General features: G+C 45.3%; 2 protein-coding genes across 9 annotated transcripts; one reads left to right on the top strand and one right to left on the bottom strand.

Annotated features, from left to right (window-relative positions):
* Nucleotides 1–484: 484 nt before the first annotated feature.
* ARMCX3 (armadillo repeat containing X-linked 3) lies at nt 485–8,416 on the bottom strand. Of its 4 annotated transcripts, none has more exons than XM_047764818.1 (5): nt 8,258–8,415; nt 7,651–7,730; nt 7,303–7,363; nt 6,966–7,036; nt 485–6,699 (listed from the first exon to the last, which is right to left on the bottom strand). In XM_047764818.1, exon 5 carries the CDS (start codon nt 6,540–6,542, stop codon nt 5,403–5,405), a length of 1,140 nt encoding a protein of 379 aa, XP_047620774.1. In that variant the 5' UTR covers nt 6,543–6,699; nt 6,966–7,036; nt 7,303–7,363; nt 7,651–7,730; nt 8,258–8,415; the 3' UTR covers nt 485–5,402. The 4 variants fall into 4 exon arrangements, with proteins under 4 accessions (XP_047620774.1, XP_047620777.1, XP_047620775.1 ...); XM_047764821.1 differs by lacking the exon at nt 8,258–8,415 and adding an exon at nt 8,104–8,251; XM_047764819.1 differs by lacking the exon at nt 6,966–7,036 and having other exon boundaries at nt 8,258–8,416.
* A 5,284-nt stretch (nt 8,417–13,700) lies between these two features.
* Nucleotides 13,701–16,658, top strand: LOC125118707 (protein ARMCX6-like). 5 transcript variants are annotated; one of them, XM_047765471.1, is made up of 4 exons: nt 13,701–13,819; nt 14,137–14,214; nt 14,595–14,672; nt 14,978–16,658. In XM_047765471.1, exon 4 carries the CDS (start codon nt 15,124–15,126, stop codon nt 16,030–16,032), a length of 909 nt encoding a protein of 302 aa, XP_047621427.1. In that variant the 5' UTR covers nt 13,701–13,819; nt 14,137–14,214; nt 14,595–14,672; nt 14,978–15,123; the 3' UTR covers nt 16,033–16,658. The 5 variants fall into 5 exon arrangements, with proteins under 5 accessions (XP_047621427.1, XP_047621426.1, XP_047621425.1 ...); XM_047765470.1 differs by having other exon boundaries at nt 14,044–14,214; XM_047765469.1 differs by lacking the exon at nt 14,595–14,672.
* The last annotated feature ends 8,845 nt before the right edge of the window (nt 16,659–25,503 follow it).

Below are 25,503 nucleotides of genomic sequence, written 5' to 3'. Positions count from 1 at the left end.
CCTCCATATGCTGTGGGCACAGCCCTAAAAAGACAAAAAGACAAAAAAAAATATAGCTGAAAACAATCCCAGGGTGTTACTAATAACTTAATATTTCCCCAGTAATAGCTATTTCCACCTAAACAATGTGATTATATATGTGTGGCATATATTTAGAGACATTCACAAGTTATGACAATCATAACATAAATGTGTAAACTTTCTATCAGAAGAAAATCAACCAGATCAACCAGAATTTATTGAATTTTCATAAATGGTGCAATTTAATACTTCCAACTTTTGGCTATAGACTGCATAGGCCAGTGTTAACAAGAGGTGATGATTGATGATGATAAATAATAAGTGATTATAAAGAATCATTCCCCAAGTCAATTTGAATGAGTTTAAGATTTATAAAATACTTTAAATATTGTTTGTTTTATTTCATCTTGCCTAGATTCCACCTTTTCTAATGTCAAAAAGAAAATCCATTTAACTCATGTTCTATGATGGAAGAAGGTAAAAATTAAGTTTTCTTTTATTGATCCATTCTATTGTGTCAATGTGTTCATTATAACATTGAAAGAAAGCCACAAAAATTAGCAAGATTATTTTTAAACCACATTTAAGTGAACAGAAGATTGAAATAGAAATGGGGGGAGAACTAAAGAGGTGACAATTTCTTTTGCTAGGTTTTCAAAAAATCAATAACAAGTTATGATTACCCATCCAAAAAAATCCAAAAAAAAGGAGATACTAACCAGCATCTAGGAGCAAATACATTGCAAATACTACAGTTTTCTCCTGCTGTAAAAGTAAAATTTCTCAAACTCTGTATGAGAGCTAACTGATAACATCCTAACAATCATAAAACAACCATCAACTGATGATCCACCTCTGGCAAAGAGCATCTAGGCAGACAAAATAGGTAATTGTGTTCTGGGAGAAACATGCTCTAGCTCTTGAATACAAGTGTTTGATTTCAACTACAAGTCAATCCTCTTAGCAGACACAGATGCATCAGGTTCTCCTACTTTGACAGTACTAAAATCTAGCTAAGTCAACTTGCCCTGATTCCCTGAGCACTAAATAAACAACGTTCTGATGATAATTTGCTTTGTGAAGTACATTGATCTTAGGGACAGAATGTTCTGAGCAGTGAACACTAAGAACCTGGCCTATTCGGTAATTACATTTCTTATAAGAACATAGATTGCCGTTCTTTTTTTATTTTTAAAAAGAAATTCCACCCCATTTAATAACATGCTATGTCCATGTGCAAACTTAGAAATGCTCAATAAACAGAAGGCTCATTAGAGCCCAAACAAAAATGCTTGTATCACACTTACTCTTTCACTTTTAAAAATGTGAATGGTCAACAGGCGCAGAGAGTTGCCCTTGGCCCACTGTCAGTGGTGGATTGAATTCCATTGGCATGAACCTGTCAGAATAAAGTGACCCCTCCAATAAGGCTTCTCTCCTGCCTCTTCCCTGATCCCTTTTCTCAGGCCTATCCCCAAACCCAGCATTGCCCAAGCCCTTAACACAAGGCCCCAGAAGGACCCAACGGAGAGGGTCAAGCATGGAGATACACATCTCTGAAAGTAAACATGTGTTATCCTGCTTGATACCACACCTCAGAGCAGGGCACACCAGGAACCATTATGCGAGGCTTCTGCACCTCAGATGGCAGCATGATAGTTCTGGTTTAAAGGCAAGAAAAGAGCCATAGTTGGTAAACAGAGAAATCAGAAAAAAACCTTCAGACTGGGATGTGATATAAAATGAACGTAAAAAGATAGCACTGAAAATAGTCATTATCATTCTCGGCAAAACCATTCCCAAGAGAATTTAGCAGAGAAATTAACCAAACAGAGGTACAAACACAAAATTTGCCTCAACCACATCAATTTGCTACACTTAGAATCTCTTTGAAGCAAGGCAAGTGACATACGACTTTAAAAATAGAAAACCAGTTTCCTGAGCCTTGAAATAGTATGCTTTGGGTGATGATTTATAAGAGAACTAAACTCCATCTCTGTAAAGTCACCTCTGAACACATTTGACTGGGATAGGCCCACTTAAATTCCTAAAACCATTAGATGCGAGAAAAACCAAAATAGCAGGATATCCTCTGAGTTTCTGATTCCCTCAGTTTCCCAGAAGCTGCCATCCTCTCTAAAGAGAGGACATGGCCTCCTCCCTGCCCCCAGGAGCTGCCATCATCACGGCCACAACCCTAGAACTATGCCCTTGTCAAGATGATGGAGAGGGGCAACCTCCGATGGGAAAGCATCGGGACATCCGCGTGTGGCTGGGCTGGCCCTGTGGTCTGCCTGGACCAGGCAGTCACACATCTGTCTCACACAGCACTTCCCAACCCAAAGTCCAGGTGACTCGGTTCCAAATGATACCAGGTGTGGGACATCAAAACTACCTGCGGTGACCATAGGGCTGTGCCATGCTATGACTAGTGCCTTCTCAGTCTCTGTTCCACCAAGGTCCAAAAAATCCTGGCATCCAGCACACCCAGGGTCACCAGATAACCAAAGCAACAATTATCATTCTATAGTAAATGCCCACTGGTGCATGGCCTGGTGTCATGGGGATCAAACAGTCACCCCCAAAAGACACAGACACACAAAGAGACTAGTGCCAATGGTCTTTCAGAAGGAGGAAGTAAAGATAGAGGTGTGAGGGAGGGAGAGAGGGAGAGGGAAGAAGAATGGGAAGGGAGAAAGGGATGAGAGTCAGGCCTGTGCCCCTGCCTCATCATGGCTTTTCACTACCTAAGTTAACCTCATTTTCAGCCCATGAAGAAAAGTTGCTCAGCACCCCAATTTCAACATGACTTGATCTTAACATTTTTTAGATGTTCAAGATAGAGATATGGGTCAGGAGACAAGTTTGGTTTAATTGTTTCTATTTTCTCAATTATCTTTAGTGAATAACTTTTAGGAGAAAAAGAGATAAATTTTAAATCAGGCTCTGAAGATTCAGGTCTGGAAAGGTATACACAGTTGCAATTCTATGCTTCTCTCTCCAGCTGCCTTAGTCCCTTACCTAGTTCTTTCTGCAGCCGTCCACTCTTATACTCTGTACCTTCTCTATGGGGATCACATCCACATCCATGCCCTCAATGATCACTCATCCTCTGATAACCCCCAAATCTGTATCTGCAGCCTAGTCTTCTCTGAGTGCCAGATCAATAAATTCAAATGACAATATTCTGTCTCCATCTGGATGTGCCACAGGTACCTCAAACTCAATTTATTTTAAATGGATTAGTCTTCCCCTCCCAAATCTTTTTTGCAAGAAAAATATTAGTTCCCTTGACCTCATTCCACCCCTAAAACTGATGTTAAATGAATCCCCACATGTGCATAATTCAATAGGGTCACCATACCCAACAACTTTAAGGCAAGCAGTCCTTGGTCCTTTTGTCTACTATAGGCAACATTAGAGAAAGTATATGGAAGCCTGGGGCTAAAACAGAGATTTTACTCTTTCCTGGCCTCATGTATAAAGCAGGATAACATCCCCAAACTAACTAGGAATATGTTGTGACAGCGGGTAAGATCATGTCTGATGAAACACTTTGAGTCCTTAGAAATAAGGAAACCCTATTTATTTGAGAAATTATTTTAACAGTTGCCTTGCAGGAATGACAGAACTCTACACCATAGTCACTTAATAAATGCTAACCTTTATTGTTCTTATTATTTATTAAATGATGCTGACACGTGGCAGAACGCCCCCGGCAAAACAAAGGTCAACCAAAAGAATGATCAGTCCTGAATTCTAGGGAATTAAGCGTACTCACTTTTCTTAATTAAATGCTATGTGCCAAAACATTCTAAGTATTTTGCATGTATTTCTTCATCTGTCCTCACAATGAGTGCCATCTTCAGTACTCACCTATTATTTCAAAGAGAAAACTTAAACCCATCTCCTGTTTAATTGTTTTTTCGGCTCAGTACATGCTCCAACCAATCACTGCTTCATTCCTAATGCTTTTCTTTTTTAAAAATTTTTGAAAAATAATTATTGGTTTTACATAAATAAGAATATGTAGATGAATAAAAAGTAAAAAGGTAAAAATTACTCTATCCTTTCACCCAAAGATAACCACTGTTACTCTTTGGATATCTTTAATTCCAGAGTTTTTAGTATCTACTTAAACATGTTTATATTCTCAAAAAAAATGGAATCATACTATAAATACTGCTATCTAACCTACCTTTCTCGCTTAACAATTCATGATGAATATCTTTTCCTGGCAATATGAATTCTAATCAACATGTTTATCTTAGACCGTGTGAACATTCCTTAATTTATTAACCAATCCAGTGTGCTAGACATTTAAGTTGTTTCCAATTTTTACTCTTTCACACAGTGCTGAGAGTTACAGCCTTGTAATACTATCTTTGGCCAATGTTTCAATTATTTCCTTAGGACAAAGGGTTTACATATTTTAAGGCTTATGATATATATTGCCAAATGGCCCTTCACAAACCCTGTGCCACTGTAAGGTCCATTTTGAAAGGGTCCATTTTGCCACACCCTCATGGACATTGCACAATAGATGAGAGAGGGACTTTTATATGAATTACAATTATCCTTCCTAGTCAGAATTATTTAGTGGCTCTCAGTGTTCAGTGGAATAATATTCAAAGAGTTCACAAACTGGCTGCAGCTGGCTTTCCAAATCTGTTTACTTCCACACTCTCTAAGCAGACTAGTCTCCTCACTGTCATAGGAAGAGTTCCTACCTCCATGCTTTTCTCACACCAGTCCCCCCCTCACTCCCATCACATGGAATGCCCTAACTACCCACCCCACTGAGAATTCATTTTCAATGACCACTTTTTCCAAAAATCTGTAGCTGACTACTGTATCCCACAGAAGTCTTTGCTTCCTCTGTGCTCTGAGCTCACATATTTGACAATGAGTATCTATGTTCAAGTTATTCTGTTATCTTTTTGTTTGCATGTTTCTTATCTCTCCAACTAGATTATAAACTGAAAGACAAGGATGGTTTCTTTCCTTCTTTCTTTCTTTTTTTTTCCCAGCATTAATGCACAACTTTATTGATGATACACAAATGAAGTCAATGCAAATGACAGGAAGGAGCTTATTTATGATGAATTAGTTCACTGTCACTTATGCAGAAGAAAGAGTAAAAATATTTCAATCTAGGCAGCAAGATAAAAAGCAACAAACGTGTTTTCAGAACAAGTAGTGATATTCACTCATCCAGCTTAGGCCTGAAGACCAACTCAGATAAATATCAGTGTTGAGGATACAATATGATATTCATTACTCAAAATTGGCAGCTGAAAGAATTCCTTTACCATATAAACAAGGTGGAGAAAAGGAACAGTTTACAACGTGTGTTGCTTCTAAACTACAAAATCAAGAAGTTATTCCTGGCTCTTTGGGAACATATGCTCAGCCAGTTTGGCCATGAATTTTCCAACTTTTACTTTCACCAAAAAATCCTGATGACTTTCTATCCCCAGAATCTTATCAGCACACACTTGAAATTCTTTTAAAAAGAAAAAAAGTGAGCCTTCGCTGAACTGATTCTGAGTAGGTTCATTTTCTTCCCATTTAAAATTGTCAATTATGTTCTCAAATATGACCAGAAGCTTAAGAATCACCTCTTTGTTCTCCTTCTTATTAAAGAGGGAGCCCAGCGAAGATGGTACTTGGGCCCTAAGCAGTTCTCTAGTCATGGCTGGATTTTCAGCCAAATTCAAAAGGAGTTTCAAAACCTGAAATTTGGTTTCTTCATTTCCCGCTGAAAATAAACGAAAAAAGTCTGAAATGGAATTAGCAAGCATGTGCTGATACTCATTAGTAACAGTCATGTTCGTAAGCAATCTTAGTCCCGCCAGCTGCACAGATGAGTTCAAGCGAGAAGTGATTGTGTCATCACACACTTGATTCATGTATATCTTAAGCCGGCGCTGATTTTCAGCATTCACACTCAAGTTATTTAGGACAATTAAAGCCTTTTCCTTAACTATGGGATCCCGAGTATTGAGAATCTTTGCCACAATTGGGAGACCACCCAGATCACGAATAATATCTCTGTTAAACGCATAAGCAGCGTTGTTACCCAGAGCAATTAAAGCTGCTTCAAGAATATAAGGCTTTTCAGACATCTCAACCAAGCAAAGAACTTTTTGTAGCTCCTGAGGGGACAAAACGGTATCATCTGAATTGGGGGAAGCCCTTTTCTGGACGGCCCTCCGTGCCCGGGTAGCCCTGGCCCTTGCTCTGGCCCTAGCTCTGGTCCCAGCCTCAGTCCCAATTCGGGCCCAAGGTGGATACCATACTATACCTTTGTTCTCACTGTTGTCATCATCATCGTCTGACCAGTCATTGTACCTGGCCCCAGGACAGTCCCCAACATCATCCACGTCCCCGGACCCGCCCTCAGCCATTTTCTCCTTGTTCTGTTTTCTTCCCCTAGTCAGTTTGTAAATGCAGTAACAGGCGCCAGCCCCAATCACCAGTCCCGCAGTCACCCAGCCTACTTTCCTGGCGTAGCCCATGCAATCGTCCCTGACAGTATCAGGGACCAAGGAACAGAGTAGTCACTCAGGCTGGGGGAGGATGGCTATAGGCCTGGCTGGGTGCAGGCCTGCGGAGGGTGATCGTCTTGTCTTCAGCCCCACTTCAAGGCCACAGTAGCTGATACTACAAGTGGACCTAGGGGTGGAGGAAGGAAATGGGGTTTGAGTTTCTCTTCTCTGTGTTATCCCATGCAGGGAGTTGCACAGAGGGACAAGTAAATGAGTTCTTGGTAGGAAATGTAGATTGTTAACAAACTCTGCCCTCTCACTTCACCCTCCTCCTACCCTCCCCAGTCCACACCCTCCCCAAGCCTAGATGAAGGCAACAGAGCCCACAGTCTCTGCTGGGGCCTCAGCCACCCCAAAATCGGTGTTCACAGGGAGTAGCACCCTTGCACTAACCTCCTCCAGACAAGCAGTTTGCCCCTTCTTCCCTCCCCTGGAGGTGTGCCACGCCCAACAACCCTTGTGATCTGCAGAGAGACCAGAGCCAGTGAGAACTAAAGGCTTAATGGATTGACTGTTCATTCGTTGCTTTCCTGATTCACCATCTAGGTTGTCAGATTTTTTTTTTTAGAAAACTTCTCTATGCCATCCAAAACATGCACATGCCTGCCCCTTCCCTAGCCTGAAATGGGAGGGATGTTAGGGAAATAAAGTAGGATTGGGTGAGCCTGTCCAACCATGGGCGATTTCCAACCCCTCCCCCATTCTAAGCAGCCCCCACGCCCACACCGACCTCTACTGATCCGAGGAAACTTCCTCCCTCGCTTCAAGTGGTGCCACCTGCTACAGCAGACCTGCAGAATGACAGATCGAAAACATGGGGACTAAGTGCTGTTGAGAGAAGAGGATTATGAACAAACTATCTGATAGGTTTCCCTTCTGTCATTCTCCCCCACCCCCGCGACACACGGGCGCGCACACGCTCGCGCACACACACACACACACACAACGCACGCCATTTCGACACAGTCCCCAGAGTGTGAGAAACACACTCAGACTCAGACCTAACCTAAATCATTGCCACCTCTGGTTTCTACCCACCCCCATCACCAGCCCTGTTAGGGTCCCCAGATGGTCTTACCCTCAAATCGACCTTCACCGATCGGGGTTAATTTCCTTCCTCTTCTGTAGCCTGCCGTAGTGCCGCAACCTACAGAAAGACTGGCAACCCGGGAGAGGCTCGGACCCACAAGACACAGAGCCATGGTCAGGAAAACCGTCACAGAAAGACGGGAAACAGACGCTACCGAGTGCTTGGTGGACGGACCAGTTCCCAGAACAGAAAACTCTTTCCTAATTCGGAGGCCTGGTTGTCAAAGGTTTCCCACCCCCATTACCCCTCTCGGGGGCTTCTGCTGACACATCACGTTGCACTCCCCCCTCGCTAAGTGCAGTTTTTCCCGGCCAGCACTGTCCTGAAGGACTGGGGGGCCAACACCCAGGCCACAGCTCCCTTTGCAGATTACGGCCTCGGTTCCCACCAGGTTCCCACCTCCGGATCTCTGGGCTCCTCCCCAAACATCCCCCTACTCACCATTTCGCAGCATCGAAATGGGCTGCGGGCGGGACAGATGTCTTGCAAAGCCGGCGGCGAGTGGGAGAGACGACAGAGGCGCCCCAAGACCCGCGACGGTCTACGCCCTGCACCCTCGGCCACCCCCACCTTCTGGAATCTCCCTGGCACTGACCTGCAGGGATCCGGGACAATTTCCTTCTCCTCCTCCTTCCCTCTGCCACCGGCCCGCTCACCCTCAGGGCAGTGGGGAGCTGGTACTCAGACGGGGAACAACGACCAGAACAAGAAGGACTTCTGCACACGTCAGCTCTTGGTCACGTGAGAGCTACGTCATCCACCAACTCGGGTCCCCAATTTCCCCTCCCACCAGCAGTGCGGCAGAAGAGGGCCCGCCCCCCTCCTTTCCCTCCCCCACACCAGGCCTTGTTACTCTTTCTTCGTTGCCAATCCCATCTCCTTATAGTTGTGTTTGCCTTCCCCCATTACCAGAAAGGGATAGCATCTCCCCCTGGGGTTACTGGCCACTTGTACTTTTTGAAAAACTGCCTCTTCCTTCCCTAGGCTCCTGGGACAGCAACCTCTCCTTCCACCTCCCCGCCTCCCAGCTATAAATGTCTACGGTTTCCTCTGAAATCCAGTCCCAGATCTGAAATGAAAAAGCCATCTGAAAAGGAGCCCTGGAGTGAGTGAGTGTGTGTGTGTTTTCCTTTCTTAATGCGTTTTTGTTCTTTCCCTTCTGCCCTTCTCCCACCCCCAGCCTGCATTCTTTTTATGAAAAAAAAAAATTGCTGTAAAGCTATTTTCATTTGCAGAAAACAAAAGAGTGGGAGTTGGAGAGTGGTGTTGGGTGATGGCCTCCAAGATGTCCCACACTTTCTCACTTGTGGGGAGTGTTACAGAAAGCCATCTTAATGTCTTTGGGGGCCTAGCACATAACATAATCCTGAATGAGCTAATCAGTATGTCTGAGAATACATACAGCAGACTAGGCCAGTCTTCAAAACGGGAGAGCTACAGACTTTTACTTGCATCAGTTAGCAAGGAAGAGGCATGGAGCTCTCAGAAGCAAGTGACACAGAAAATGTTGAGTGGAAATCGCACCAACGTAGTGGATGTGTATCATACAGGCATGCACACCGACAGAGTGAGTGGCATACAAAGAACATTATAAAATACACTCAGGCATAAATAGAGAATATCATTTTAAAATGGAATAGATGTTAGTGGAACAGTGAGGCTAAGACAAAATTGGCTAACCTCGGTATCTAGGAATTAGTGTGAAACCTTTTCAACGACCAGTTTAATGAATGATTCACCTGTCAGCAATGATCGAATTTTTTTATGAGTGGGCAAAATAATAAAATAATGTCAGAACATGAGGTCTACAGTGAAATATTCCCTAATAGTTCAGATATAAGTTTATTATCTGAGTATGAATTTTAAGATCCACAGACAACAGGGGCATAAATCAAGAAATTAGGAAGTTTGGGAACAGGCAGAACTCTAAGAAAGTTCATGTTGATGTAACTTTTGGAAGACAGCACTAGGCTATGACTGAATTTTATTTTTTCTTCGAGTTTTATTGAGATATAATTGAGATACAGCACTGTATAAGTTTAAGGTGAACAGGGTATGACTGAAATTTAGTAAGCAGAAACCAGATCAACTATGATGCTGTGTTTAGAGAAAGATCATGTGCAGCGAGGGGGCTTATTCAAGCATAGGGATATATGAAAAGCAGAGTCAGAGGAAAGTGTTGATAGTTCCCACCCAAGCACTGTCTGGAGGAGAGCGAGTCTTGGCCAAGATGAATGGCAAAATTAGCTTTCTTTGGCAGAGCCATCCCCATGATGTGTAAGTGTACTTCAAGTTTCTTAGCTAAAAGCCACTTCTTAAAGTGCACCAATGCCCTTGCTCTGATTGCAGGCTCACCAAGCCACCTTCTGAGGTTGTGGTTTCCCAAGTAGTAGCTTGCCAACAGGGAGTGAATGGGCTGATAAAACCGACAGAAACCTCTAGTTCCCTTGACAGTTGTATTTTTCAGGATAAATTCTTCAGTTGTCACTCCCTTGTGAGACTTAGTTTCCCTTGTGGCCTTCTTACAGGGAGAAAATGCAGAAATCCATGCATTGGGGCATTCAGATATAGATTTAGATATGTCTTTGTGAATGGGAGTCTTTCCTTGACAGAGGCATCCACTCTCAGCGTACAGACAAAATCAGGTATTGATCATGACAGGATGAGGACAAGGCTCTGAACTCTAGATGCAACCTTGTGGAATCCTATTAGGAAAGCCAAGTAGCTTTGGCTTACAAGACAGCCTAGTGCATCACCATTTCAGAACTGTACCTCTCTAGTGTTCAGTTAATGTAAAAATTACAACTGGAGTTCCCACTGTGGCGCAGTAGAAACGAATCCGACTAGGAATCATGAGGTTGCGGGTTCAATCCCTGGCCTTGCTCAGTGGGTTAAGGATCCGGCGTTGCCGTGAGCTGTGGTGTGGGTTGAAGAAGCATCTTGGATCCTGCGTTGCTGTGGCTGTGGCGTAGGCCGGCAGCTGCAGCTCTGATTAGACCCCTAGCCTGGGAACCTCCATATGCTGCAGGTGTGAGCCTAAAAAACCAAAAAAAAAAAAAAAAAAGAAAGAAAGAAAGAAAAGAAAATTACGACTAAAGCATGCTGTGGCAGATAGGCCCCCCAGCACCTCAGTCCCAGATGAACAAAGCATTCATATCCAAAGTAGTTGAAGGGCTCCTGCAAATCAACAATAATATCTGAAACAGTATACATTTCTCTCTGGGAAGAGAAAGGAATCGCCATTTACATTTTACATACCCTGTCATTTTCCCCAGCAAAAGGGTGGGCATTGTGACCCTAACAGACCAACTCCATACTCTCTTACTGAAATTTAAACCTCAAACGGAGATAGAAAACTGAAAATCAGTGGAATTATGGCATCCTGAAGAGCCCATCTATCAATTCCTCCCACTAGATGTCTCAAAGCTGATGCTGATCTTCAACATTCCATCATTGTTTGCGTTAACCAGATTTGGTTTCTGTTGCTTGTAATCAAAGAAAATTAACTAATACACAATCCAAAAATAAATAACATAATGCAAAAAGTAATATAGCTTTTTAAAATAACAATCTTCTGTATTTTTCTCACCCTCCATAACTCCATTAGGGTTACCATCTGCTGGTCCTTTTCATTTTCAGCTACTTTATAAATCATACATCACATGTGACCATATACTGGTTTAAGTCAAAAGTTTCCTTTGGGCAGTGGCTTCATTGTCTTTTGAAGGCTGGTCTGAAGAAGTGCTTAAAGATTTTCCATTTTTCGTGTTTGAAAGAGTATGTCAGGCAAACAGCATGCCCTTAAATTGTAAAAAATGGGGTGTATAATGGAGAGCAAAGTAGATTTTAAATGCTAGTCCCCAGGTTCCTTGGTAGGAATGGTGGATCAAAATTTATAAAGTAAGAGAATTGAAAGGGTTATCATTCCCATGGGATTTGGAAGTTTCAAGAGGGAGTGGATCCAAACAGGAAAGGTCTGACAGCCTGGGAGGATGGTGGTCAGGGGTTATACATTGGAACAACTGAAAAATATACTTAAGGGGAGGGAGATATTGTTTACTAATGAAGAGAGGTAAGAGTGGAGCTTTTGTCCTTGAAGTCTGGCTAAAAGTTCTGAAAATGAGCCCTTATTGTAGAGCCAAATCTATGACACCAAAGCACCTTTGTTAAGTTTCTCATACTCCTTAGTTCTTTCTAATATATATATGTATTATTTTTTTTCAAAATAAACAGAAGCCACTTATATAAATACTTGGCAGCCCAAAATTGAATGATGGACAGTGGAATCTGCGAGTTCTGTTAATAAGCGTGCATAAATAGAATTCATTTGCCTCAGAGAGGTAAATAAAGGGTGATGAATAGAATGGTCTAAGGAGATGATGGTAAAACAAATGAGGTAGGGGGTTTAGAGAGATGGGGTATAATGTTGGTGTGTTTGGACTATAAAGTTTGAGGAAGATGGGAAAGTTGTGATGTGTTCTCGATTTCTGAATATTCACCAGCAAAGCATTCTCTCAAGCTTCCTGGCTCACCTCCTGAAAGGGCCTCCCTCACACAGGGGCCCCTCACCCAGGAAGCTTCCTGCTTGGGTGTCATATTTCAACGTTTCTAAGAAAGAGGCTGCCTGAAGGGTTTATATTTAGAGTATGACTCCCCAGCAGGGACAGCTGGATGTCTGGGGACTAACTTCTGCATACTTTGTCCCTGAGTTCTGGGATTATTCTGAGGGGCTTGGATTGGGTGGTACAGCAGAATTATAACAGAAGGCAGGGAATGAAAAGGCCTCTTTCTCCTGACAACTGCTTGGGATCCTATACTGTGGTGTGTTTTTTTTTGTTTTTGTTTTTTGGGGTTTTTTTGGTGAGAGAAAAATGGCATGGATCTCAAGAGTTTCAAAGTGATTCAATCACCAACAGACCCTCGCCACTATTTCCACTGGAAAATGCTGACCGCTAGCTTTTGCTGGGAGTGGGGTGGGGGCATACACTGCTTGAATGGCAGATGGTGGAGGTATTTCGCAGTGTCCTGATCCATGGGAGACAGGAAATTCTAATTTCTGGATGATTTATGGGTTATACCCTGAAACTTCCAAATAGATTTTAAAGACATTTGATGAAAAGCAAGCTAATCTATGATGTTTCTAATTTGTAAGGTTCATCTGAGTTGGGGTCTGCATAAATCTGTCTTTTGACGCCAGAATGAAAGCCATCCCATCTAGCAGTCTTCTCTGATGATCTCTATCATGTGAGAGGTCAGCCAGGAAGAAGAAATGAATAGTAGTTCACCTATCTAAACTGGTCACAATTAAAACACTGACCACTTCCCTGTAGGTTTTTTTCATCTGTCAATTTATAAATCACATGGAAAACATACTGGCTTTGTAAGGACATGTTTTTAAAGTTTAATATGCTGTTTGAAAGCTGATGTTTCCTGCGCAGTCAGAAGAAAATATTTTCAATGTGGTCCAAATTAGCTTAAATCGATGAGGCCTCCCTATTAACTAAGAAATCTTGTGTTATTTATATATGTATGTATGCTTACCTATATGTGTTTTATATGTATATGTGTGTGTGTATATATTTGTATTTTCTGATTGCAAAATAGTGTTGCTTGAGCCAATAAAAAAGGAGGGACAAAATAGAACATAAACACGTTAAAAATATTAACAAAAATCTCACCCCTACTTCAGCTTTTTTTCCTGCTCCTCTGCCTAATTTTGGTGCAGAGACTGATGTGGGAAGTGGTAGAAATTAAGGAATGGGGGACAGGAGTTTCAGAGCCAAGGAAAGGATAAGAGATTTCCCCAAAAAAGAAGTATAAGTGAATGATAGGCCCAAGAAAAAATGCTGCCCCTTCTTGCAATTGGAGTAAAGCGAATTCGGACACCAGAGAGCCACGACCACTTCTGGTTTTTGGTGTTGTTACAAAAGAAGAGTGACAGGGCCCAGTGCGATGGGGGGAGGTACGGGGCAGGCTGGCGCCTGCAGCACTGCTTATGGGAGGGGAAATTGGGGGCCAGAGCTCACTGGTGACGCGGGCGTCACGTGACCAAGAGCTGCCTAGAGCAGAAGTATTGCTAGTCGCCTCCGTCTGGGTACCAGCCCCCTATTACTCTGCAGGCGTGAAGGGAGAAGGAAAGTAGCTTGGGACCGTGCAGGTCGGTATGAGCGTGGGCTCTGCTTGGAGGGAGATGGGAATGGAAGAGGGCCAAAAGCGTCACGGATCCAGGTTCGGGCCAATGGGGGCTGGGTCCCCTTCTCGCCTACTTTCTAAATACCGCCGCCCCCCTCCTCGTGCCCATCTTAGTAGAGGGAACTGGCAGACTTAGGGTGGCGGGTGAGGGGAGTGAATGGCTGATACAGAGGACCCCCCCCCCCCCAGGGAAAGAAAGGTTCCACAGTCAGGGCACTCGTGTCCAGAGCGCTGCTCCGTCCACCAAGCACTCGGTCCCCTCGGTCCCCCGTCTGCCTGCAGGTTTGTAGATCTGTTGGCCTGTAGGTCGCCCAGAAAAGTCTCGGCGAAGGAAGGAGCAAAGTGCCTTGGGACTTGCAGGTCGGTGTGAAGTGGGGGATGAGCGCTGGCTCCTGGGTTGGGGTGGGGGTAGGGGGGATGGCGGGGTGGGGGAGGAGCTGAGATCTGTGCGGGCCGGGTCCGAGTCGCCCTCTCCCGGCCCCTTGTTTCTCCGCACCCACTCCCATTTCTGTGCAGGGAAAGGGGTGTGGCGGCCTTTGCTGGGGAAATGGCGGATGGCGGGGTCGGGGGGAAGAGAAGCCCGCGTTAGCAAAGTCAGGAGGGTGTGAGAAATGTTTTAAAGTCAAAGGCTAGAAATTCAGAAAAAGCAGGTATTGGGACCTGGTTCTTAGTGCTGATGCATCCACTACACTTGCAGTACTTTAAAGCTGGCTATATCTTTCCATGTGTCCTTCTGCCAGACTGTCCATCAGTCACTGGAAGGAGCACTAACCACAGAAGACAGAGAAGAAGAAGGAATTTACCTGGCTTTGGTAGAGGTTGGTGGGAGAAACTGCCTATGAGTCTTTGGGGGTGGTGGTGTGGCAGAGGAGGAGACAACCTTAGGGTTTAGCCTCTCCTGTCACCCTCCTGGCTGTCACAGCCCCACCTTCCACACTTGTCTGTAGGCCCTGGAAGAGAAATGGTGGGTCCTGAGGGAAGACAGAGGATGACAGAAAAGAACAAAGAAATAGTTGCTGAATAATCCACCTCTCTCAACCAGAACTCAAACTCCACTCTTTCTGTCTGGTGAGGAACAAATTCAGGCAGATGCCAAAGCCCTAATATTATTTTTCACCCCTAGATTCATCACAAGAGAGCTACAGGAGCCTGGGATAGGCTGAAGACATCTCCCCTCCACCACTACTCATTCTGGCCTTAAGTACTCTCTTCATTCAGGTGGAGCAAGGCCTTCTCCTGTCCTGCCCCCAGCCGGGGGGGGACCTAAGCATGGGCCGGGCTCGGGAAGTGGGTTGGATGGCAGCAGGACTGATGATTGGGGCTGGTGCTTGCTACTGCGTTTACAAACTAACCATAGGAAGAGATGACAGTGAGAAATTGGACGAGGAAGAAGAGGAATGGGACGATGAGCAGGAGCTGGATGAGAAGGAGCCCGAGATTTGGTTTGATTTCACAACTATGGCTCGTCCCTGGAGTGAGGATGGAGATTGGACTGAACCTGGGGCCCCTGGTGGCACGGAGGACAGGCCCTCAGGTGGGGGCAAGGCCAACCGAACACACCCAATAAAGCAGCGCCCCTTCCCCTATGAACATAAAAATACTTGGAGTACTCAAAGCTTTAAAAATTTCAATTGTGTTCTTGGCCTCTCCGAGTGCCCTTTCATTCAGGGAGAAATGTTCTTGGGTCAGCCCAAGAATGCTGTTTTTCCATTTAGCCAGGATCTCAGTAGTCAACTGGCCAGCCTCTCCCTTGCTGGAAACATAATCCCTATTCCTGACTCTGCCATTGAGGAGGGGAAGGCTCTCTGGGCCGCAGATAACCTTTGGAACGCCAGTGTTGAAAATCAGGGCCAGATGAAGATGTACATCCATGAAGTGTGTCGGGAGACTGTGTCACTCTGCTGCAACTCATTCCTGCAGCAGGCCGGACTCCATGTGTTAGTAAGCATGGCAGTTATTAATAACATGCTGGCCAAGTCCGTTTCAGACTCGAAGTTTCCTTTGCTATCTGGGGGAAGTGAATGTGCTGAGGGGCAGGTTTTGAAACCCTTGATGGGTTTGTCTGAAAAGCCAGTCTTGGTGGGGGAGTGGCTGGGTTCCCAAATGCTGCCCTCTTTCCTGTCCCTCTCGATCAGGAACGCGCACAGACAGCTTCTCCCGGACACCCTGGCCTCCTAAGTGACCCTCTCCACCAGGATGGGACTGATCCACCCCAAACCAAAATCCAATCGGTGATCGCGCACTTGTGTTCTCATTCAGAGACTCTGCAGTGGGTGCTGTTGAAGATCCAGCCTTCGCCGATCACCACGTGTCTGGGTGAAAGTCACACTTGCCGAATCCAGGACCACACTCTTGTTGGCCAGGCAGGGTTCCCACAGAGCTTGCAGGAAGCTCTTGGTCGTGCAGTCCACAGGCAGTGTGCGTTGTAAATTGCTCCCTTGCAGCCTTCTTCCTGGGGGAAAGGGCTCATCTCAGCTGCCAGCCGTGGTTAAAGAACAGCGTACTCTGGCCTCACAAGGGATGGCTTGCCTGTGCTGGTCTCCCCGTCTAAGCCGGACCGGACCGGACCGTGTGGGGGAGGCCAGACGTCTATGGGAGCTTGTGCTGAAAATGCATTGGTGGCTGCTGCTTAGGGTGAATTCTTGTTCATTTACTCTCTTCTTCCCGAGCCCATGGGTGGTAAACTCTGCTCACCCAGAACATTCCCCTCCCCTTGTACGTGCCCTACTGACTGAACCTCACCCACCAAGTCTGCGTTGGTATGTATCATCAATAAACGTGTGTGCTTTGATGGGCAAAACCGAGACACTGCTTGTCCTTGAGTTTCCAGGCTGTGTGAAGAGAAAGACCAAAACACAGGATCCATGCTGACTCACTGGGCCTTTTGCTCCCTGACAAATGGCCGTGTAACAGCGAGTGCCCACAGGAGGCAGGGGAAGAGATGGGTGCCAGGGTTCAGGATAAGCCTCCAGCAGGGGCTGGGGGTGGGGGTGGGGGGCGGGCCAGGGGGAGGGGGTGGAGTTCAGATGGAGTCTGAATTGGTCACAAGCAAAAGCAAACCAAAGAGGTCACCAAAGGGGAGGGGGTGGGGGAGGGGTAAAGTAGGAGCTTGGGATCTGCAGACAGAAACCACTGTATGTAAAATAGATGGACCACGGGGTTCTGCTGTGCAGCACAGGGTAGGAAAAGAAAAGCAAAAAGGTGGGCTGTTGGGAGGACTCAAAGGGACAACAGCTGTGAAGCAGGCAGCACATGCCTGGTGCAGAGAAATACCTCCCTGCATGCGGGTGTCTTTCCTCACCTGCTGGTCTAGAGAGGAAGGTCCGTGTCCCTGGGCTTGTCTCCCGATCCTTGGGGGCCGCTGGGCGACCCACCCCTGCACATGTAACGCACACTCGTAGCAGAAACGGTTGTCACTTGCTGAGCCTGCTTTGTGTTGTTCTCTCTCCTAAGAAGGAGCAGCTGCCGCTCAACCTGCTTCCAGGCCCCCTCCCTTCCTTGGGATGCCAGGCCCGAATTCCTGGCTGAGTGACAAGGCTTGGCCCTTGCTTCCTCTGGGGTGCCCCTTTCTGCCCTATCCCTGGTACTTCTGTGGGATCCAGGAAGGGAACAGCGGAGGCCTCCAGGAATCCCTGAGGGACTCGGGGGCGGGAGGGCAGCTGATGGGGGTGTGTGGCATGGCCTCGGCCGGTCCATCCATCAGGAGACGCACTCATTCCCGCCCATCCAAGTTCCTGGCACCCCTTGGAAGAAGGGAGGAAACCAGCCCTGCACACTGACCCACGCCTTGAATCTGGGCAGCTCATTCCACCCCACTCCCCCAACATGTCCACAACCTCCCAGCAAGCCTCAGCCCCCACGTCACAGAAGCCAGGTGCCCTGTGTGTTTTTGATGTGTCTGGAAGTGGTCCTCTTCCCCAAAGCCTTGGCCAACAGGGTGAACAAGTAGCCCCCCCTTGGGCCGTGCTGCTTCTCAGCCCGGTGCCCTCGCCTGGTCTCCCTGGGAAAGTGCTCTGGGCCCCTGCACCTGAGCATCCATGGTTCACAAGTGCTCTGTCTGTCTCTTCGGACTGATCTCCTCCACACAGAGCATCATTTTATTGCAGTTTGTCCTCCCTTCTCCCGGAGTCTGGGCTGCAGGTGGTTTGCCACTCCCCTGCTTGTGCTCTTCCACCCAAGGCTTCGTGTTGAGTCGTGGTCTTGGGCGCCTGCCGGGGACTCAGCCTCTCCCCAGGCCCCTTGCCTTGGTTGGCCAGCATGCGACCTGTGCGTGACGTGGGGGCACACCCCCAGCAGGGCTCACCCCGCTGGGGCTTCCTCGGCTGGCTCAGGGGCCCTGTCTGGCTTTCTAAGAGCTGCTGATGTGACCCTCCTTTTTCCCAAGCCAGCCTCAGGTGGGCTGACCAGCCAGCTTGTTTCCCAGCAGGAGCGAGCAGCCTGCACACAGCCCCCGCACCCACTTGTCCCAGCGGAGCCTGCTGGCAGTGCCGCCTGCAGGGACCCCTTGGTGCTCAGCCTCTGTCGTCTCAGCCCAGAGGCAGAGATTTTCTCCTTCCTCCTGGTTTGGGGTCCCACCTTCACATGTGCCGCCCTCCTCTTCTGCACTCTGCCAAGGCCCCGCAGGAGTCCTGCCACAGCCGGTGGTCCACCACCTCTGAGGCAGGCACTGCTGACCCCTCTCTCAGCGAGGGCCTGGGAGACTGCCTGGCCCTCTCCTGAGCAAGGCTGTCGCAGGAAGCCTGCTGGCACTGAAGTGTCTCCTCCTTGGTGTGGCCTTGGTCCAGGTCAAGAGCCCCTTCTCCATTTGCTGGCACCACCCTCCTGAAAATACTCCCTGTGGATTCTGCCTAGAGCAGGGGATGGGAGTTGGGGCAGGAGCCAGCGGGCTAGTCAGGACCTGATTAAGCTCAGGCCTCTGGTCTGCCCTTCATGCCTTGGTTGGTTGCTGTGTTGGAGCAGGAGCCCAGCTCCCTGTGGATTCTATGTGGAGAAGGGGATGGGAGTGGGGGCAGGGGGCCAGCGGGCTAGTCAGGGCCTGATTCAGACATTCAGGGCCCTTCATATCTGGAAAGAGTCTGTTGGTGCCCCTTTCCTGGCTTAATTCAAAAATGAAACCTTAGGGAACTATCTAGCAGAAAAGTTAGTGCGATCAACCATCATCTTTGCTGGGTTTCCTCATGGCAAACACTGGACAAGGTCATCAAAGCTTGAGGTTGTCACACTCTGTGGGGAGGTGCCTGCCTTGATGGGGCCACCCCAGCTAAAGCTGTCTCTTGGGTAAATCTGGAACTGCCTGTACAAATTGCCTTCTAGCTCCAGAAAGTCTCTGGTGTTCCTTGTTCTTTATTTCCTCATCTGGTCTACATTTTGTGCCTGGAGGTACTAGCTTCTGCTTTGACACCCAGGGCTCTCCCGGCCTGCTACCTCTCCTGGAGTCCTCTCCTCCTACCTACCTCATCCCCTCTCCCCGGAGAAGTGCAGGCAAGATGGCAGACATCCAGCTCTCCTGCTGATACAGCCCATCTCACAATACTGCATCCCCACAGGGGCTCCCAGTACCACTCTCAGAGCAGTTTCAACCGCAGTCCCCTGGCATTGACCTGCCACCAGGGACAGGCACAGCCCTCATCAAGTCAGTCTCTATGCTGCATCACCACAGAACCTTTTGACTAAGAGTTTGACAGCTGTGTGGAGCACGGGCCCCACCTCTCTTCTAAGGGCCACCAAGTGCCCTAAGCTGTGATGGGCACTGCAGCACAGGACTGCACAGGCCTGTGAGGCATCCGCCAGACCCTTGTCAGCTACTCATGCTGCATGTGTCACCTCCCACTCCATCACTTTTCTCTTCACTTGCTCATGGCCTCCTATTCACCCTGAAGGCTCAGTTTCCCTTATTGCCTCTCACTTTTGCATGTGGCTTAGGGCGGCCTTCCTCATTCCCCGATTACAAAAAGACCCTCCTATGTGGTTTCCTAATCCTTTCACACCTTTCCACTCACAGGGTTGTCTCAGGGATGTACTTGGAACCTGCTTTTCTTCAAGATGAGAGCTGTCGCCCAAACGTACTTCTTTTTCCAAAGGGAGAAACTATTAGCCCAACACAACTCATCACTCCATTATCAGGATAGAGCTGGCACATGCTGGGACCTTCATGCACCTAGCCCGGCATCCCTTCCGTAGCCTCCTGCTGTGGATATCCGCCTTGAGTCACAGGCCTTTCTCCCAGGAACCTCTCACTGACTCAGGGACCTCTTGCTCAATGGTGGCCTGGGGCAGGTGGAGCGTGTGTCTTGTCAGGGAGGGTGTGTAGAATCAGGCCTCTGGCCTGGGTACTTTCTCAGGATGTGTTCTAGTCCACAGGAAACTTCACAGCCCCTGCCCTGTCTGCTTTAGCACCGAGGGAAAAAGGACTTGTTCCTCCCTCGCCAAAACTGCGTTGTTTGTGTGAGAGAGAAGCAAGTTTATTTTCTATGTATAGACTTGCTGTACAATTTATATGGTAGTCACTAGCCAGAGTTGAAATACGGCCCTTGTTACCTGTTGATCTCATTCATATGTTGCAAAGATTTTTCTCAACCTTTCCCTTGATTTTTATTTTTGGTGATATGTTTGGTCAATCACAAATTTCTGTATTCTACGTCTCTCAATATTTTCCTATTAGACTTCTCTATTTTTATTTTAACTAAGGCAGTCTTTGACAGCTCAAAGTCTATAGAAAACATTTGGCTATATTTCCTTCTAATACAAATAGTTTCCTTTTCAGAGTAAGCTCCTTTGTTAACCTATTAGTGGTGTGTGTGTGTGTGTGTGTGTGTGTGTGTGTGTGTGTGTGTGTGTACATTTGGGTTGAGGTAAACCTCATATCTTAATTTTCCCTAAATGTGTAATTAATTCCACTAATGTCATTTACTACAGAATCTGTTATTAATATTTTGATTGAAATGTGCTATGCTCATGGATTAATTGACAACTTTACAATTCTCCCATCTAGGCACATCTATTTAGATTCTTTTCATCACTTAGTGAGATTTTCTTTGTAATCATCTTTCACATTTATTTTTGGGTCTGTTTTTGTTGCTTTGTGAATGGTCATGGTCTTTACCTCTCCTACAATGCTATGCTACTTCAAGGCTGCTGTCCTCATCCCATGTGCCAGCATGCTGAACATATCTGTGATTTCTGCTGCTTTGGAACAGCAGTGAAAGGAGGGATGGTCAATTGCCTTACCATCATTACTCCTAAAGAACTGGGAAGGCGAAAGGGACAATTCATTCAGCCCTATTGTTCCACAAAACCCCTTTTTTAGAACTCTTCATATAGATCCTCCTTTCCTTTCATTTTACTTTCATATTTTCTTTCTCCCTCTCCCCAGCAGTGGAATAGTTCAAACTGGTTCTTCTGGTTTATTCAATCATATTTCTTTAACTCTGGCAAGGTCTCCATTAGGTCTAGCCATCACTATCCTATTGTTCTTTGTTCTTAGATATCTGAAGATGAGATTATTTTGAAGGAAGGAAAGGTATTTCAATGTGTTAAGTTTTTACCACAAATAAACACTCCAAATAACCATATCATACGAACTCCCTCTGAATAAATATTTGCATCTCACAAAAACCAATTGTCAGTGCATAACCATATATCCTGTATTTTTCAATATCCAGGCCTTTAAATTAGGTAGTAGATGGATTTGTTGACTTTCTTAACTAAGGAGGGCATACAGAGATAAGGGGAGTGATGGAGGATGTTCCTACCAGCCATCTCTCTCAGCCTTTTCTTCTCTGCCACTTGCTGGCTCCATGTCGAACCCCACGCTTTTTGAAACTTATACCTGGGAAAATGAGTAACTAATCCCAATGCTCTGAGATTTTCCAATAACTCATCTGGTCATTACTAATACACACCCACCCTAGAGTTTCAATATGGGGAATGATTTGAGCCAGGAGACATGTGGTTGGCTGTTCTCCTTTCCTGTCCCCTCTCTCCTTCCATAACTTTCCCCTCTTTGGATGGATACTTCCTTTAGGTCCCAAGTTCTCACTCTCTATAACTTGTGGAAGAGATCTATAGTCAGAACCTTCCAGACCTGCTTTTTGATGTGTAATGAGAGATTTTGGAACTCTAAATTGATGGTATGAGTTTTAAAAATTAACTTAAAATTTTTTTTTTCTTTTTTAGGGCCACACCCACAGCATATGGAGGTTCCCAGGCTAGGGGTCTAACTGGAGCTGTTGCCTCCGACCTATGACACAGCCACAGCAACACCAGATCCAAGCCATGTCTGCGATGACCTACACCACAGCTCATGGCAACGCCGGATCCTTAACCTGCTGAACAAGGGCAGGGATCGAACCCACAACCTCATGGTCCCTAGTTGGATTCATTTCCTTTGCGCCATGACGGGAATTCCAAAAAATTAACTTTTTCTTTAAAAAAATTTTTTTTTTTGTCTTTTTAGGGCTGCACCTGAGGCATGTGGAAGTTCCCAGACTAGGAGTCAAATCAGAGCTGCAGCTGCCTACACCACACCACAGCAACATGGGATCTGAGCCATGTCTGCAACCTACACCACAGCTCACGGCAATGCCAGATCCTTGACCCACTGAGCAAGGCCAGGTATCAAACCTGCATCCTCATGGATACTAGTCAGATTCATTTCCAGTGCACCACAACAGGAATTCCCCAAATTAGCTTGTTTCTTGATCCAGGTCCAGGCAGTACTTTGTTTTTCTTTGTATGAGGTTAAAATCCTAATTATTTAATCTTAATGATTAATAGGTTTAGGAGAACATTATTTATAGGAAGAATTAGATATAGTTGGGTTAAATATTTTTATATCATTATTTTGTTACATGCTAATGGGAAGGTACCATGTCAGGGTTAAGAATGGGCAGAGAACACAGGGTGCCATGTGGGCAACCAGGACACTGCCCTGTGTTTGCCTCAGTCCTCAAGGTGATTCCACGCTCCTTCTTAGATGGTACTCAAACCCAGCCAAGACTCAGTTTGGGACTTGAACTCATGATCTCTGGCTTAGGAGGGGGTTCAAACCCACTGTCTTTTTTCAAAATAAAAGTATAGTTGATTGATTTACAATGTTTCATCAAGTTCTGTTGTACAGCAAAGTGACCCAATCACACACATTTCCCTGTGTTGTACAGTAGGGTCCCAATGCCTATCCATTCCAAATATATCGACTTGGATCCAAAAACCCTGCAAAATGCCCATCCATCCCACTCCCTCCCCTTTCCCCCTTGGGAACCCCAAGTCTACTCTCCTTGGCCATGATCTGTTTCTGGTTTTTTGGGGGTCTTTTTTAGTTAGGGTCATCTGTTCCATATTTTAGATTACATAAATATGTGATATCATATAATATTTGTCTTTCTCTCTCTTTCTGGATCACTTCTCTTACAAAGAGTCTCTAGCTCTATCCATGTTGCTGCAAATGGCATTAGTTTGTCCTTTTTATGGCTGAGTAATATTCCATTGTGTATATATATCACATCTTCTTAATCCATTCATCTATCAGTGGACATTTAGATTGTTTCCATGTCTTGGCTATTGTGAAGAGTGCTGCCATGAAAATAGGGGTGCATGTATCTTTTTCAAAGAAAGTTTTGTCCAGATATATGCCCAACAGTGGAATTGCTGGATCATATGGTAGCTCTATATTTAATTTTCTGAGATACCTCCACACTGTTTTCCATAGTGGTTGTACCAATTTACAGTCCCACCAACAGTGGAAGAGTGTACATTTTTCTCCACACCCCCTCCTGCACTTATTATTTGTGGACTTGTTAATGATGGCCATTCTGACTGGTGTGAGGTGGTACCTTATTGTAGTTTTGATTTGCAATTCTTTAATAATTTACTGTCTTTTATTATTTATTTTTATTTTTTTTTGTGTGTGTGTGTGTCTTTTTGCTATTTCTTGGGCTGCTCCCGCGGCATATGGAGATTCCCAGGCTAGGGGTCGAATCGGAGCTATAGCCACCGGCCTACGCCAGAGCCACAGCAACGCAGGTTCCGAGCTGTGTCTGCAACCTACACCACAGCTCACGGCAACGCCGGATCATTAACCCACTAAGCAAGGGCAGGGACTGAACCCGCAACTTCATGGTTCCTAGTCGGATTCGTTAACCACTGCGCCACAACGGGAACTCCATAATTTACTGTCTTTTAATTGACACCACTCACCTGGTGTCAGGCCTCACTGAAGCTCAAGTTCTTTTGTCTCAGAAAGAATTCTATGTGAGGCAAAATGGCAGGCAAAGAGTGAGTTTTATTAGTATAGGATGCTTGTGAGAGAGACAAGAGGGCTGGCAGAGGAATGCAGCAGCCCTCAAGAACAAAGAAGTCTACATTTTTATAATCCAAGAAAAGGTGGAGAAGGGAGAAGATCACCTTTTTCCTAATTTAGGGGTAGATGCTAATGCATATATAATTAGCTCCTCCTTTGACCCTATATGGTTCATCCAGGATTGTCATGGTGCTATTTAAATCATATGTAGACTAGCAACCAGTGGCAGTGTATACTAAAATACGGTAATTTACCTTAGATTTCATATAATGTCCCCTTTTACCTAGCTTTTCCCTTTCATTTATATTTCTGTCTTGGCTACATGCAGAAATGCTACTCTTCAAGGACTTTATGTAACAAGATTCAGACCCTCCTATCTATTTTCTTGTGTTTTAACTATTGAGGTTTGTAGCTTGAGTGTGTCTGGCACTTAGATGCACCTGATATTCCTTCAAGGTAGTGAAGATTGTTGCCAGGTTACTTAATTCTTTCCTTGAGTGGTCATGAGCCTACAACAGTCTCTCAAACTCCCTTAAAATGTCCTTTCTGTCTTTAATTTCCCAGTGGGATTTCTGACTATTTAATTATCCTACTCTATCCCTATCAAAGGGGCTAGAACAAAGACGTATGTGGAGTTAGGAAGCTCTACAAAGCATGTATCAGACATCTCATATAACGTGATAGCCACAAGGTTCAGTAAAACAGGTCAACCAATTCTTTATATTGCACCTTAAATTCAAATTTATCTATATATATATTTTAAAAGGCAGCATCCTGGTGGTTCAAAATTCAAAAGAAAACAAAGGTTATGCATTGAAAATCTTCTCACCTCTCAGTCACCGCTTCCCAATTCTCTTCCACCAGAGGCAATGGTATCAATTTCTTGTGCATCATTCTAGATATATTTTCTATATATATAATATATAGAAAAAAATATGTATATCTATTCACACACACATAATAATCTTGTCAATCCTTTGCTATCACTACATAAAAATTGCCTTTAAGTTTATACCTGAATAGTTTTAACTGTATAAACATGCTATAATTACTTAACCTCCTATGCATGGATATTTAGGGTTTTCCCCTATTTTCCTTGATATTACAAATAATAGTTCTAGGCTTATACATATTTTTTCTTTTCTCTTCTTCCTCTTTTCATCCACCCATTTGAAATCCCACTGTATTAAATTCTATAATTTAATACAAATTTATCTTTGTACTACTCAATATACTTAGACCCCCTATTGCCAGATTTGTCTCCTTTAAATATTATTTTTTGACCCCCAGGTACTGAGGATAAGAAAATCAACATAGTTACATTACCTCCCAATTTCTTTTTTTCTTCCTCT

This window comes from Phacochoerus africanus, chromosome X (genome assembly GCF_016906955.1).
Source record: "Phacochoerus africanus isolate WHEZ1 chromosome X, ROS_Pafr_v1, whole genome shotgun sequence".
Lineage (NCBI taxonomy): Eukaryota > Metazoa > Chordata > Mammalia > Artiodactyla > Suidae > Phacochoerus > Phacochoerus africanus.
This window is presented reverse-complemented; position numbering and strand designations above follow the sequence as displayed.

Bases quoted from the DNA above. Each gene is read 5' to 3' on its own strand.
- ARMCX3 (XM_047764819.1), bottom strand. From the start codon at position 6,542: ATGGGCTACGCCAGGAAAGTAGGCTGGGTGACTGCGGGACTGGTGATT.
- LOC125118707 (XM_047765472.1), top strand. From the start codon at position 15,124: ATGGGCCGGGCTCGGGAAGTGGGTTGGATGGCAGCAGGACTGATGATT.